General features: G+C 46.5%; 1 protein-coding gene across 1 annotated transcript in view; it reads left to right on the plus strand.

Moving 5' to 3' along the window:
- The window catches only part of PDE6D (phosphodiesterase 6D), a 33,462-nt gene extending 22,811 nt beyond the window's left edge, over positions 1-10,651 (plus strand). The window contains exons 2-5 of the mRNA XM_083868620.1: positions 3,356-3,444; positions 6,591-6,716; positions 7,515-7,620; positions 10,034-10,651. Of these exons, the coding sequence (XP_083724746.1) occupies positions 3,356-3,444; positions 6,591-6,716; positions 7,515-7,620; positions 10,034-10,115 (403 nt within the window). The 3' untranslated portion in view covers positions 10,116-10,651. The remainder of the gene's footprint in view (positions 1-3,355; positions 3,445-6,590; positions 6,717-7,514; positions 7,621-10,033) is intronic.
- The last annotated feature ends 4,408 nt before the right edge of the window (positions 10,652-15,059 follow it).

The raw sequence follows: 15,059 nt of genomic DNA on the forward strand, positions 1-15,059 counted from the left end.
ACCCAAGATGAAATAGTGTTGATAAGCTGCTAACTAGGTAAGCAGTGCAACTGCTGCTTTGTCAGGTATTCCCGTGTCAAGAAATCACTTGTGATGGGCTTTGCCTCTATTTTTGGTTTGTTTTAATTCCATTAAAGTTTTGTACATTATCTCAGTTTTGACTAAAACTTTTTTCAGGTGCCTGTTTCTTTTTAAACATTTTTTTTAATAATTAGCCTCTTGTACATTAAGTGTTTTTTTCCAATAGAAAGAGACTATGTATGTGTCTGTGCTTTTAAGATCTGATGATTTGTTCTTCCCTTTTAAAGGGGAAAAAAAACCTTGTTTAAAAAAAAAAAAAACAACTTGTGAACTGGCTAGTGTATTCTGATCCCTTCAAATACGTCTGGGTCCACATATTTTTACTCTTTGTATACACTCTGATTAGCAGGTTGATTTTGTTTCTTCATTTGCAGAAGTTGGAAAAGCATGCCCTGAACCAGCACGTGGACTTGTCAAGGTCAGAAAGCCTTTGACTACACCGACATTAAACCTTTATTTATTTCATAAGGAATTTACAACAGGCTAGCAGTGCTCAGATTGTTTGAATACAAGATGTTTTCTAGGAACTGTGGCATGCATTGCTGCATGCATGAAGCGTGGTCTCATCAGCACCTTGAGCCTTTTATTTATTCTTCACCTTGAATTTGACAGTCATAATACAAAGCATGGAGCAGGCTGTCCTGCATGGATTTACTTTTACAGTGGAACATCAATAAACAAAATAAAGCTAGATAGCACGTTATAGATGTCCAACATCCCAAATGTTAATGTACATTTTAAATGTTAACATTGTTCAGCACAGCAACATAACTTGTATCATCTTTCTTGGACTGAACTGAGAGAGAGAGATCCTGATAGGGAGAAGTTACAGAGGTCAGTAGTGTACAGTAGTGTTTTCTCTCACCAGAAATAGTAGGTCACTAACACTGTAACTGTGTATTTTGAGTAAGGATAATAATTAAGCTGTCAGGCAGCTTCTCACTGAAGGGCACTTCTAATATAATATTTTTGAAAATTGTAAATGTGATTTTAGAGTGCTCCAAAAATTGACAAGGGAAGAGGGATGGGAAGGCAAGGCAGGTCATGGCAAGGAAAAGGGACGGTCCATTAGTTAGAGTACTGATATAGCAATTGAGAGGCTGGATCAGTTCCTTTACAGTGCTGGATTTGCTGTCCTGGTCAGTGTTTAATTTCCAGTTCAGAGGAACTTGGCTAGTGCTTATGGAAAGGGCACTACACAGCCTGTGGCCAAACCTGGGAGCTCATAATACTGAGTGATATTGGTAGTGAACAAACAGCAAATAAATACTTGTGAGAGGACCATTTTTTAAAGGCAGTACAGGTTTTTGATAATCAAGTGCCCAATTTACTAGATTACTGTTCAGCTAATAGTTAAGAGTGTTTGTGTGGCAGAGTGTCAGGAAGATAAATGAGTTTGTCAGTGAGATGCTCAGATTGTCTCATTTGTTATTTTCCCCTCGTACATGGCACTTGATAGATGGCACACTGCTTTCTATGCAAATAGCTTCACCCTGGCTAATTTTTATGTTTGTGTGTGGGAAAAATGTATGGAAAAATGGTGGATTTTTTTGGCATTTTAAATTACAGTTGGGGCAGTTCCATCCTGCAGGTTGTGTTGGCTGAGGACTTGGAGTTTTTCCACCAGCACCACATGAAATGCCCAGCCCTGCTGCAGGTTCCTCTTGCTGTTCTGCTGTTCAGTTTCTCTCTCTGATTTCCCTGCCAGCCCCCGTCTCTCTTGGGTTGCTGGCTGGGGAGAGAGCTCCACTTTGCAGCTTCCTGCTGGGATATGGAGGTGCCAAATGTGGCCCTGAGAGGATGCTTTTCATCTTCTGCCCCTTTCTCTTTTGCCTTAATCCCAGAGCAAGCTGTAGATACAACGTGTTTGGAACAGGCTGCCCTATGTTCCCTCTTCCCATGCTCCAAATTGTTGCTAAGTTTTGTGTGAACAGACCCTGTGCACACATTCCCTTTGTCTTTTCAGTGAGGCATGGAAACTCTGACCAGCCTTCAGTAAGGGAAAGATTCCTCACATCTCTGCTGAAGCAGCCATCTTCCCTTCCCCTTCTGCACACACATAATTTTAAAACAAATGTTTGCCTGTGATGCAAAATTTGCTAAAGCATCTGTTTCTTCCTGGGAGCTCTGGAAAAATGTGATCAGTGTGATGAGTTTGTGTGAGTCTGCCTGGAAACTGTGTGTGTTAGAGGATGAGTTCAATATGCAAATCTCCAACAGCTCCTATTTATACCCATGTCAAGGTCCATATTGTCCCTCTTTGGTCTCTCCACCTCTCCAGCCAGTTCCTTGAGCACTTGCTGTAGGCAATACTGAGTATGAAGGATGTGCTGCCATAAAGCAGCCAAAGGGAGCTCCTGGAAAGGCTCTGGTTTGTGTGGGCTCATCCCACAGATCCTGCTCTCTTCAGTCTCTGGCGTTGGCACTGGAGAATCCTCAGAGCCACCCTGAGGAGCTGCAGAGCAGGAGGGCCTGAGGGTTGTGGGTGGCTGTGTCCCTGTTCAGGATGGCTTCATGCAGGTGTGCAGCCTCCTTGTTTTGAGCTGTCACTGTCTGAGTAATCCTGTGAGAGAGATTTTTCAAAGGTGTACTAAAGATCATTATTAACTGTCCCTTTGGCAATACGAGTATTTCCTACTTGCCCATGGATTTATTGACTAATTCAGTCATCAGGGCATTTTGGAAGCTGGCAGAGCCCCACTTGCTGAGAGAGTGAAAAGAGAAGATCTCTCTGCTTAGCACTCAGCAGCTGAAGAATTCCCACGAGTGGCAGTTATGAGGTCAACAGCAATAGAGCAACCCTTGATATTAATGTTTTGTAAGCTAAGAAAAAAACCTCGATTGGATGTTACTCTTTTCCTCATGTTATATAGCAAAGACTCCTTTTCCTAGCGTTTTTCAAATGATGGAAAACAGCAATTGTTTGCATAGAATTATCTGTTATTGTTAGCAATGTTCTTGCCTCTCCGCCGCACAGTGACACTGCCTTTGTCCTTTAGAAGCAATGGAAAATGGTAAATGAGGTTAACAAGCTTCAGTCAGAAGTGAAAACTAAATTTGTGGCAATACAACTCTTGTTGCATTCATTCTGGTCAGAGGTTGGTTTGTTCCTTTATTCTCAGGGAAATAGCATCTCTTTTCCTTGGCCTCCTGAGAGCCAGAAACCATGACTGAAACTCAGCTGGAGTAGCCTATTTCACAGCTCAGCAAAGAATAGCACACACACCATTTAGGGATATAGATAGCTTGTTTTCCTTATTTGCCTCCCAATCAGAAATTGGATGAACCTTCGGGATGCAGAAACAGGGAAAATCCTCTGGCAAGGAACAGAAGATCTGTCTGTACCTGGAGTGGAGCATGAAGGTACTGTGTGACTTTATTGTGCTTTTGGGGCTGGGTGGTGCTGCAGGTCTGGGTCACCCGAGTTGCAAACATACCCCTGCTTTGAAGGACAGATGTCACCTTTGTCACTTGGGCAAATCATATCTCCTCACTGTGCCTCAGATTTTTGTTGCAAATAAAGCAGGAACTGTCATCTCCATCAGAGAAACTTGGGGAATTAATTAAAACATACTCTGGCCTGAGATTAATGCCCATTGTACAAGGAATAGTTAAGACCTTATCTGGTGCACAGTTCACTCATCCATCTAGAAGATGGATGAGTGCAAACTGTGGCAGATGCAGAGGAGAGCTATTAGGAGAAGCCACTGAAAAGATTACAGATGGGAGGATGGTCTTCCTTGGGAGAAGAGACAAAAAAAGCAGTTCTTGTATATCTTAACTAGAAAAGAAATCTGAGGTAGATAGGTTATGCTCAATAAATAGGCTGAGAAGGGGAAGAGACATCCAACAAAGCAGGGTGAATTAAAAGGTGTGGGAAAATGCAGTTCTGATGCAGTCCTGCAGCAGAAGCAGTGAGGGCAAATGGAATAATTGTTCTAAAATTAAATCCATATGTGTCTTAAAGTATATAGTACATTATATAGTACTTGTGTGTGTGGATGTTCTGTGGCCATTCAGGGCAAATCACAGTCTAGACATAGCAAATGAAGAACCAAATATATAGCAGAGTGAATAAAATACATTTTCTTTAAACAGGACTTATATTTGCTTTTTAAACATGACTCCTATTTGATTTAAGTACAAGTTTCTTTATAAAATGAACTCTTAAGTTTCAAATCATGATACTGTATTACTACCTTAATTTACTATTACCCCTTAGATGAAATAAAAACAGTATTAATGTGGTATTGGATTGCTGCCAAAGTCTTAATATTAAACTGCCTTAAGAAGTAAAAATCACAGCCTGAGCACCTGAAACTGGAATTAATCATCTAAACCAGCTTTTGACAGGAGCTTTTCCAGTCAGCTCTATTCAGGGACAGGGCATTCGAAACTGCGAGGCAATTTAGAAGATGCAAATCTGTAAAGTTTGGCTTCTTCCAATATACAAGCAAATGTAAGATGTTGAGGCGTAGCTCTGACAGGATCCCCACAGCCAGCTTTCATTCATGACATACAAACAGTCCTTTCATTAGCTAAGAAAAGGTGTAGTTTAAAATGTAAAATCAATTTGGCTAAGATAACTTGCTTTCTTCAGGGTCCCAAATATTTAAGATAGCTTTATTTAAACTAAATGAAAACATAATTACATGGATATTTTAATTGAATTTCAATTTCTAATGAAACAGTTTGGCCCAAAATTACTTGCAAGTAAATAAGAAATGTATCATTCAACACTTTCTAATATAATCAGCATTAAGCATCTGACTAAATGTATGTTAGCCATGTAAGTGATTAAATAAATGTGCAGGTACAGTACATCCTCAAGTTAACAAAAAGTAAACTGAGGATTAAGCCTATGCTTATCTGCATCTCAGCATATTTTAAAATGGACTTAACTGATGAGAGTCAAACTTCCTTCTTTTCTATTTTAAATAGAAAAAAGAGAAATAAAAGTAAAATTAGCTTAAAATAAGTAATTTCAGGTAAAAGTTTTGCTTGATGGTATAAATGTAAATTAAAATATCTTCAATCAGATGTTTAAAGACAACACAGTTCTACTTTTATTAAATGTAACTATTTGTTCAGTAGTTTTAATATTAAAGTAGTAGTTTAATATTAAAGCAAACATTCTCAGGATTCTGTCTTGGGGATGAAAGAAATGAAATTACTAAATTGCAGAATAGTTTTAACGAGTCATTTTACACTTAAGTGCAAAGGGATGTTTATCCACAATGGTGTAGTCTGTACCAGTGAGGGCAGTAAAGGAAGGTGCCATGCAGGTTTCCATGGTGCAAAAAATCCCTTAAAAATAATTAAAGATCTTTACATTTAAAGCTCTTGCCTTACACTTTTTATTTTCTTTTTATATTTTTAATCTTTTTATTTTTTTAAACCAAACTGAGGGCTGTGTACTTCTCCTTGGGGTAGGATGCTGGTTTACATTCCCTAAGCCTCCAGCTCTTGAGATTGGTCTCATATCAAGGTCCTACTCCATTAAACTGTTCTACATTAGATAGATTTGCCTGTTAACTCTTCCTGTTATTAAACACTAGCCTGCTCCCTGCTCATGGATATTTTGATATGCCTTCCAATCTGGAACAGTTTGGCCCATAAAGCACATGCCAACTGTCTTCCCTACCATCTTTACTTCTAAAAAAATCACATGAAACATTCTCTAATATGCAGGAAGGATTATGCAGTCACACCACTGAAGTATGATGGGATTGGGAGATTTTTACTGGTTTGACTCTCCTCTCATATTCTCCTGATTAGGACTCTTAATCAGTGCCCTCAAACTGTCCCTTCTCTTACTCCTCCACCTCTTAAAAAAACATCTTGTGAAATATCTGCCAGGTACAGTTTGCCACTTGCTGTAGGTGTCTCACCTATTGCAAGAGCCCAGAAACCTGGACTATCAAATTGCTCTCTTAAACCTGCCAGTGTGGTTCTGGCTTTACAGCCTGGGGAGGTCTCAGTGTTAAGGGAACAGGCATTTACTTCTACAGGACACTTCCCACAGCTCTGAAATGGCTGAGGAAGTGCTGCTGGGCTGAGAAACACATGTGTGGTTTGCTCTGGGGATGCACAGCCTGAAAGGGAAGGAAAAGTGAGGAGGGCCAAGAGGCTTGGTGTGCTAAAGCAGCCCTTTGGCTGCTGGTGATCTTCAGCACAATTCTTAAAGTAAAAATTTAAGTTGCATCTTGGGATTTAGTAACAAACAACTGAGAAACAGGACTCTGGTTCTGAGAGATCAGTGTTGTATCCCTGGTTCTGTCACAAGTTTCATTCTTGGCTGTGGGCAAGGTACTGAAGTTATTTGCATCTTGGATTTCACTCTTGCAAATGTAAAAACAAATGTACAAACCAAGTCCTTTGTGTTTGCATTTTTCCTGCTGCTATGATCTCGTATTAGTCCTAATCATTATTTCGAAATATAGAATAATATTACTTGCAGAAGCTGGATTTTATTGTGTCCAAATAATGCTTCTTTATCTGTTTCACAGCTCGAGTTCCTAAAAAAATCTTGAAATGCAAAGCAGTATCTCGGGAGTTAAACTTTTCTTCAGCAGAACAAATGGAAAAATTCCGTCTGGAACAGAAAGTTTATTTCAAAGGGCAGTGTCTAGAAGGTATGGATGTGCTCTGTGTGCTGCAGCACAGGGACTGACCCCCAGCAGGGCAGGGATTAGAGTGACTAAAATGGGTTGAATGTGGTGATTTTAATTTTTCAGAGTAGCACTGAAGCACTCATCTTGTCAGGACTAATGGGCCACAGTATTAAGGATAGCATTTCATAAGTGTATTAACACTTTGTTATGTAAGCAAAAAAGCTGGGTAATCATGCCTGAGGGCATAAATCCAACACAGGCTGCCTGAGGCAAGGAAACAGCTTATTTCAGAGTCAGCTATTACTGGAATTCCTGGGTCTTCCTCAGAATGCCAGGCTGGAGACTTGGGTTACCTGGGTTACAGCAGTACCAGTGACCCCACAACTGCACATCTGACCCCCCTCACTGCAGTGCTGCTCTTGATCTGGGCTGGAGGAGGGGCAGATAAAACACTGAGCTCCATGTCTTTTGGGCAACCAGTTGCACACTTAACCTCAACTGGATCCCAGGGATGTCTGCAAGAGGAGTGTGGTTTCCCTGTTCCCAATTAGGTGTGTTGAAATTTTCACTGAATGCCAAGGAAGTGGTGTGACCTTTTAAGTACCATCAGCCATTTTAGAAAGGGACTATCTGCTCTAAGAGGAGTGCAGGGTTCAATGTAGTTTAAGCTGTACAAAGTAATGTAAATGTAAAATGTTGGCAGCCCACAGGACAGTTTAGGGAGTGCCCCAGCCTGTCAGGTGAAAAGCAAAAGGTGAAAATTTGTGAATTTTCTTTTTTCAAATGCCTCTGGATCTTTTTTTTTTTTTAACTTTGCAGAATGGTTCTTTGAATTTGGTTTTGTGATTCCTAACTCCACAAACACTTGGCAGTCCTTGATAGAGGCAGCACCTGAATCACAGATGATGCCAGCTAACGTTTTAACGTGAGTGCCTTGGGCTTGCAGAATCTGAACAGGCAAAGCAAAAGCAGTGTGTGGCATTTCCCTGGGGGCAACGGTGGGAAGGAGGAGAGGGAACTGCTACCAGCTCTGAATCACCTCACTGCTGTTACTTGTTGAGAGATAAAAGGGGTTAAGCCAACCTCATTACCTTCCTTCCCATAGGTCCAATTTGCATTAATATAGTAATAAAGGTTTGGAGAAAGTTAAACTGATTCTTTAATAAAGTTGCTTAATTTTTTTGGAAGGTGAATCGTGAAAGGATTTTAAAATGTTTTACAACTTAATACCCATTACATCCAGGAGAAAAAAAACCCAGCAGATTTTTGGGCCATTTTTAAATCAGCTATTGATCACTGATTCCTGTCCAAGGTAGTTTAGTTCATGCAATATATCACCTGTAGTAGCTGCTCTAGTGTTTGTTTCATCACTGTAACATTTTGCTGAGCTTTATGTCTTTAACAATGGCTTATACACATTTAGTGTATATGCATATATCCACATATATATACATTTATATACATTATGCACAGAGTTGTATATGGGGCTAAAATACCCTTAAGAGGTAGGAATCAGTCACATTTTACAGTCCCCTGCAGGAAGATTCAGACACCCTCCTCACAAAGTCTACTCCTGGCTCTGTGTGCACATGGGCTCCTGAGCAGGGCAGTGATGTCTCAGCTGTGTCACAGTAACACATGCTGGGCATTGCTCAGTGTGGGCAGCCAGGCTCCAGCTTTGGGGGGATGATGGAGAAGGCTCCTGGAGGGAGGCTCTTGGGAAGGGTAACCATCCTCCCTGCAGTGCTGGATGGGTGCTGGCAAGCACACAAGGAGTGCACTGCCAGAAACAGAAGGGTTTGGGAACCCTGCTGCCAACAAGAGGCAGACACGAGCAGCCAGTCTCACCGCAAGGTCACTGTGTCCTCTGGAAGACCTCCCTCTCCAGCATTTTCCCTCTCATTCCCTGTCTGGAGCAAAGCCAGTCGCACAGAGAAGGCACCAGGATGGGAGCTGCTGTCACTGATTCCCATTCACAGCATGTTTCAAAGGGAGAGCACACTCGAAGGAAGGCACCAGTGTTCAAAAGTGCTCCTGGCACAGCCTGCTCAGAACCTTGGAGGTGCTGCACACACCCTCAGCTCTCAGAGCTGGGCACTGTCAGTCAGTGCAAGAGGAGCCAGATTCGGGAACCAGAGTAAAGAAACAAAGACATCTGACAAGTTGGTTTTGATCATCTCAAGAATTCAAGACATATTCAGGACTGGGAGTCAAGAGAAGCTAGCTTTCAAATTACCTGAGGATTTTCCAATGTCCCATTTGTTCCCTGAAGTATGTCCACTTGTAGTGGGGAGCCCAGATCCCTCTTCTATTCATAGAGATATCCTAAAGTCATTCTTGAGACTTTACAGTAGAACCCCCCAGCCCAAAGAAATCCAAAGGGGAATCTGTGGCACAAAGAAGTCATCATTTTACAGCTGCCAGGATTTGGAGAGCCCCTAATTTTCTGATCTTCCCGAAGACCTCATGTTTGTCTTGGTGTTTCCAAACCAGGAGAGAATGGAGATGTGATACATGGTGCTAACCAAGGCACTCTGCATGAAGAGTTCCCAGGATGACTGAGTATCAGATTGAGAACATTCCCTGACATTTAAGTTCAAGCATTATCCACACCACAGTGAAACCTTACACTCTTAGCAGGTCCAGTGTTACAGACACCAGAGCCACGGTGGAGGTAGAATTGCTGCTTTAGTTTTCAAGAGACAGGTTGTTTAGACATTGTCAGATCACACTGCTCAGGTGTCCAGGTGTTGTAATAGTCCCAGAGTTCTTATTTTATGTACCAAAAATCTCAAAAGTGAGCAAGTTAAATCCCCAGAGCTTCTGTCACACCCAAATCCACATTTTCCATTGCAGTTTGTATAAAATATGCTTGTGTCTTTGCATTTAAGCACTTCTTGAAGGAAATGACATGTTAAGTTGGTTGATATAGCTTGCTCAGCACTAGATGACAGAGAAGGAGAATAAAAAAAGAATTCCCATTGGTTTTCACAATTCCTGCAGGAGACAGGGGCCTGAAGGTGCTGGGAATGCTAGTTTATTTTTAGCAATAGGACTGAGCAGAAGTTTGCTGTCCGAGCACTCTGCAGCCTGAGCAGTACCGTGCTCAGGCAGGGGAGGGATGGGGGGAACATTCCACACAGGAATGTATTTGGGAGATCCCTCAGTCCTGATTGACCCTGACCAGGACAGTGCTCACTGTGTGCAGCTCCAAACCAAAGAGATCATGTTGTGGGGTGGTCAGGGTGTGAGCCCAAGCTTGTGAGAACATGGAGAGGAGCAATCGCTGTCCATGCATCCTTCTAATGCCTCTTCTTTCTCCTCCTTTCCTCCTGCAGTGGTAATGTTATTATAGAAACCAAATTCTATGATGACGATCTTCTCGTAAGCACTTCCAGAGTGAGACTTTTCTACGTTTGAGATGGGGCTTTTTGGAGCTGTTTTAGATTTCCTCCATACAGTTCTTGGTGCAGAACCCCCCGACTATCCAGTGGAAGACACTCCTGTAGGCAGTGACCCTGGGGACCAGCTCAGCGTGGGTTGTGACCTTTGCCCATCAGTTATTTTGCTTTCTCCTCTGACAAGACCAGACCAAATCCTCAGAGATGGGGCCATCTGCTCAGCGATGCCCTCAGGAAGAGAGGCTGTCTCTGAACACAGGCAAACGATGGTCATGCAGAACCAATACTGTAAATTTATGTTAGTCTCATCCTTTCTACTTCTCTGGACCCTGGTATAATCTCCCATTTCCACTCACACCAAACTCTCAATGCTTTTCTTTTGGGGTTAAGTTAACCTTTTCATTTTTCTCATGTTGTAGATTTTTATCCTTTTGCTGGATTTCTGTGTAACTGGTCCACACATCCTCTTACCCCAAACTTGTAAAATAGACTGTGATATCACCTAATGTAATTAAAAAAAATTTCTCAATTAAAACATTCCTACCGTCCAAAGAAGGGAAGAAATGTTAGTTTTGTGTGTTTTCCTTTCTGTTACAAAAATGTACCTCAGCAGGCACAAACTCCCATCACTCAAGCCAGCAGCAGAATGGGGCTTTCCACTACCCTGCCCTTCCTACAACCCTCATCTCTGTAAACTTTTCTTCCTCCAACTGGGTACATCAGAAAGGTGTCCTGACTTCTCTGACCAAGGCTTCTCCTTGGCCTCCCCCCTGTCTGTTAATCTCTTGGGGCTGATTGTCCCTTTTTCACTGGTCTCTTGAGCAGCACTGCACACTATTCTGCTTTTCCAAGTGCCTGGGGACATTCAAGCCCCCCTGGAAAACCCATGTTCCCCTGAGCCCACCAGCATCACTCCTGTGCTGGGCTGGGTTCCCTGGAGCTCTGCTGGGGCTGCACTTGCTGATACCAACACTCCCCATGGAGGCTTCAGTGACACACAACAGCTCTTTTTCTGTGACAGATTTCTCCAGCCCTGCTTCCAGTTTTCCCTGCCGTTTGTAATCAGCTCTAGCCCATGGACATTGTGGGAAGGCATCTCCAGCTTCTGCTCCTGAACATCACAAGCAGCAGTGTAATCACTTGATGCCTTGGTCAGCCTGTGCTGTTGCTGGGCTTGAGATCCTCAGAGCCACAGGAAAATAAAAGGCAGCATTTCACATCCTGGATTCAGCCACTGGGTGCATGTGGGAGGAACACAAAGTAAATATTGTTTTAGGGGGTTGAAGTTGGACCATTAATCCCGATTAGCCACAGCAGCAACTTTCTCACCAGACCTCACTGATGGATCCAGGCTGGAGCACCCGCATGGCAGAGTCTTGTTGGCAGTGTGACCCATCCTAGGCCAGCCTTCAAACAGAGACATCAACCAAAACTGCACCCAGCAGGAGCAACAGCCACTGAGGAGAGAGACAAAAGGTATCCAAAGAGAAAAAACAAAAAAGGCTGATGGTCTTGAGAGCAACTGCCTTTATGTTGAAGGACAGATGCTCCACTAGACCCACACAAGAGCTGTCCAGCAGAGACAGGGAGCAGGCACCACCTCTGCCAAGCCCAGCCACAACCAAGGACTGACCCAGAGCAGAGGGACAGATGCTCCCAGTGGGTCTGAGACTACCCTGGTGCCTTTTCTTCTAATGGCCAATTGTATCCTGGGCTGCATCCAAAGCAGCACAACCAGCAGGTCAAGGGAGATGATTCTCCCCCTCTACCCCACTTGTGAGACCCCACCTGGAGTGCTGCATCCAGTCCTGGGGTGTCAGTACAGGAAAGAAACAGACTTGATGGAGGAAGTCCAGTGAAGGCCACAAAAATGATCAGAGGGAAAGGTGGGCTCGCCAGTGAAGACAGGCTGAGACAGGTGTGGTTGTTCAGCCTAGAGAAACCTTTTTGCAGCCTTGCAGTACTTGAAGGGGCCTATAAGAGATAGGACCAGACTTTTTAGTAGGACCCGTAGCTATAGAACAAAGGGTCATGGCTTTAAACTCAAGGAGGGTCAATTCAGATTAGATAAAAGGAATTTTTTAGGGTGAGGGTGGTGAGACCCTGGAACAGGTTGCCCAGATCGAGTCAGATCAGTGGATCAGCACCTGACCTGGTTGGAGATGTCCCTGATCATGGCAGGGGGCTGGGACTAGGTGACCTTTAAAAGTCCTTTCCAACCCACATCATTCTGTGAGACAAGCTGTGAATTCCCACACCCACTTAACCTTCCTGGCTCCCTGCGGGGCCGCTCACGCTGGAGGCTCCGCGGGGCTTCAAGTGGCCACAGACACGCGTGGCTGAGGCTCCCCCCGGGTGAGCAGTGCTGGGAGAGGGCCCGGGGCGGCCTCCGGAGCCCCTTCCCTCCCCGCCCGCGCCCGCCCTGCCCTGCCCGGGCTGTCCCAGTCGGCCCAGTCGGAGCCGGCGGGCCCCGCTCCGGCGGGTCACTGCCGCCCTCCAGTGGCTCCCTGGGAAACAGCCGAGAGCAGCTCACCCGCTCCTGGTCCTGAACCGCCTCTCCCAGAACCCACTCAGCGCCGGCATCAGCCTCCTGAGGAACCGGAGGAGCAAAGGGCGGGGCTGCGGGAGAGTAGGGCAGGGGTGACACTGGGGTCTGAGCAGCCACCGCCCAAAACCCAAGCAAAGGGCCCCGGGGTGCTCAGAGGAGGAGCCCGTTCTTGGCCCAGGTAACTGTGGGTTCCCTTCCCTGTGGGGCTGATGGGATTTGGGAGCCCTGGGAGAAGGGGCAGGAGACACAGGCATGTCCCATGGCCAGGCCCCAAGCATGGCACAGTCATTGGTTCCCTTGCATGGGACAGCAAAGGTGCCAGAGAAGGGAAAGGTGGGGCTGGAGAGCAAGAGAGGGGAGCAGGAGGTCAAGGGTGCCTGTGTCACCACTGCCACCAACCACTGCCACAAACCATCCACGTCCCTGTGGTGGTTCTGGCTGCAACCTGAGGGCAGCCTCATGCCACTCTCTATGCAAAGTTTGAGGGTGAGAAGTGAGTGCAAGGACCAACACAGCGATTCCTCGCCTTATTTATCAGGTAAGTTCCCACTTAGAAGTTCATAGGCTTGACAGGCATCTCTGGGCCACGAAGCTGCCCCCAGCCAGGTCCAGGCTCTGCACGAGGGAAAAGCTCCGTGGTGAAAGAGAGGCAACTTTGGCAAGGGTATGACCTGGCTAGGCCCCAGAGGAGCCTCTCACTACGCAGGACCTTGCCCAAGGCCCAGCCACTCACAAACCCCCTGGCTCACTGGGAGCTGCTGCCTCCAGGCGCCTGCAGGAGCCCTCGGCACCGGGCGGGCCAAGCAGCGCTGAGAGAGGAGCCGGCCGGGCTCTCAGCCCCGCTGCGGGTGAATCCCGCCGGCGGCCGCCCCTCCCCGGCCCATTGTTGGCACCCGGGGTGTTCTGGTCCCGATGGCTCCCACGGCGGGCACCGGTGCCCCCGGCCGCCGGCACACACGGGGCATTTGTTTCTGCGAGAGCCCCGGGGCAAGGAACGTTCTCGGGAAGCTGCTCCCTGCCAGCTGGAAAGACGCCACATGGGACTCGTCCCCCACCTCGGGAGGGCTGTGAGCCACCCTGGCAGCCCTGGAAACCTGGCGGTGGCCAGGAAACCGCTTGGAAACGCAGCCACGGGCCACAGAGGCACATTGGAAAGTGGAGAGAGCTGTGCACAGCTTGGAGGGCTGGCACGCAGAGATCTGGGGTGAAACTCCATCCTCACTACCCTCCAGCCATGTCTTGGCCCGGGAGCACTCCAAGATGGGCTGTTGCACAGCAGTGAGGCAGCAAGGGAGGACAGTGATGCACAACACCCTTTTGGCTTCAGGGGAGCTCTCTGCATATTTTGGGGTCCATCATACCATAAGGCTCCCTGAAGCACGGTTTGTGGCAATGGAACACACCGTGATGGGCTGCAGGGCTGCCTGTGGAGCAACTGGGTGTGTGAGACTCTTCCCTGCCTGCTGCCATGAGGGTGAGGGGAAGAGGGCCGGCTCCTCCTCTCCACAGCAAGCACCAGGCTCTCACAGCCCCATGGCCAGCGCCCTCCAGGCTGTCACCCACCCCGGCTGCTGTGGGAACCCTCAGCTGCTCCTGGCAAAGCCACCGGGGCTCCTGCTGACTCGTGCCCCAAATCTGCCCCGCCCGATAAGGCTCAGGCAGGGCGGCAGAGCCGTCCTAATGTGGTTAATGAGCTGATTCATGAAAGTTGCTTCCGAACAAAAGGCGCACAAACAGCCCAGGGCCACGTTATGTTCGGTGTCTGCTTTGCTACTCTTACCCTCCCGCAGGTGCGGGTGGCCCGGGCAGGGCGTGGTGACAGCGGGCAGAGAGCGGCAGCAACGGGCCGCCTTCAGCCTCAGAAACAGCTCGTCCCACCTCACCCAGTGCCAGCCAGTTCAGCAGCACTGGGAGCAGACAGGAGGCCTAGGAAGGTTTTAGTCCCTCTGCTCATTTTGGGGGGGCACAGATCCCACCCCTGGGTTGCCAAATCAGAGCAGACAGAGTTCCAAGCAGGCACTCGACCACTTGGACACAGGGATTTCACTGCCAGGTGACTTGGGCACAGTTCCATCTCTCCCCAAGGACAGGAGGAGTGCAGCTGGAGCAAATACACCCTTTTTTCAAAAGGTTCAAAGCACCCTTTTTTGGATCCAAGGTGTCCAATTCCTCCTGCCCTGGGGAGCCTCGGGTCACCAGCCCCTCAGTGCCACAGGACCTGGGTGCAATCCCTGTTGGGGGTCAACAGCTGCCTCTTCCTAGTGCAGGTCTGACATCCACATCCACAGCAGTACTCCAAGAGAGGAGTCAGCATCACCACGGCCCCTTTGGAAGAGCATTCCATTCTTAGGGCATCTGGCTCTATGCCAAAGTCCTTCCTGCACCACCCCACCTGCACCAGAATCCTGCCTGCTC

The sequence above is a fragment of the Zosterops lateralis genome (genome assembly GCF_965231275.1).
Source record: "Zosterops lateralis genome assembly, chromosome: 10".
Taxonomy (NCBI): Eukaryota; Metazoa; Chordata; class Aves; order Passeriformes; family Zosteropidae; genus Zosterops; species Zosterops lateralis.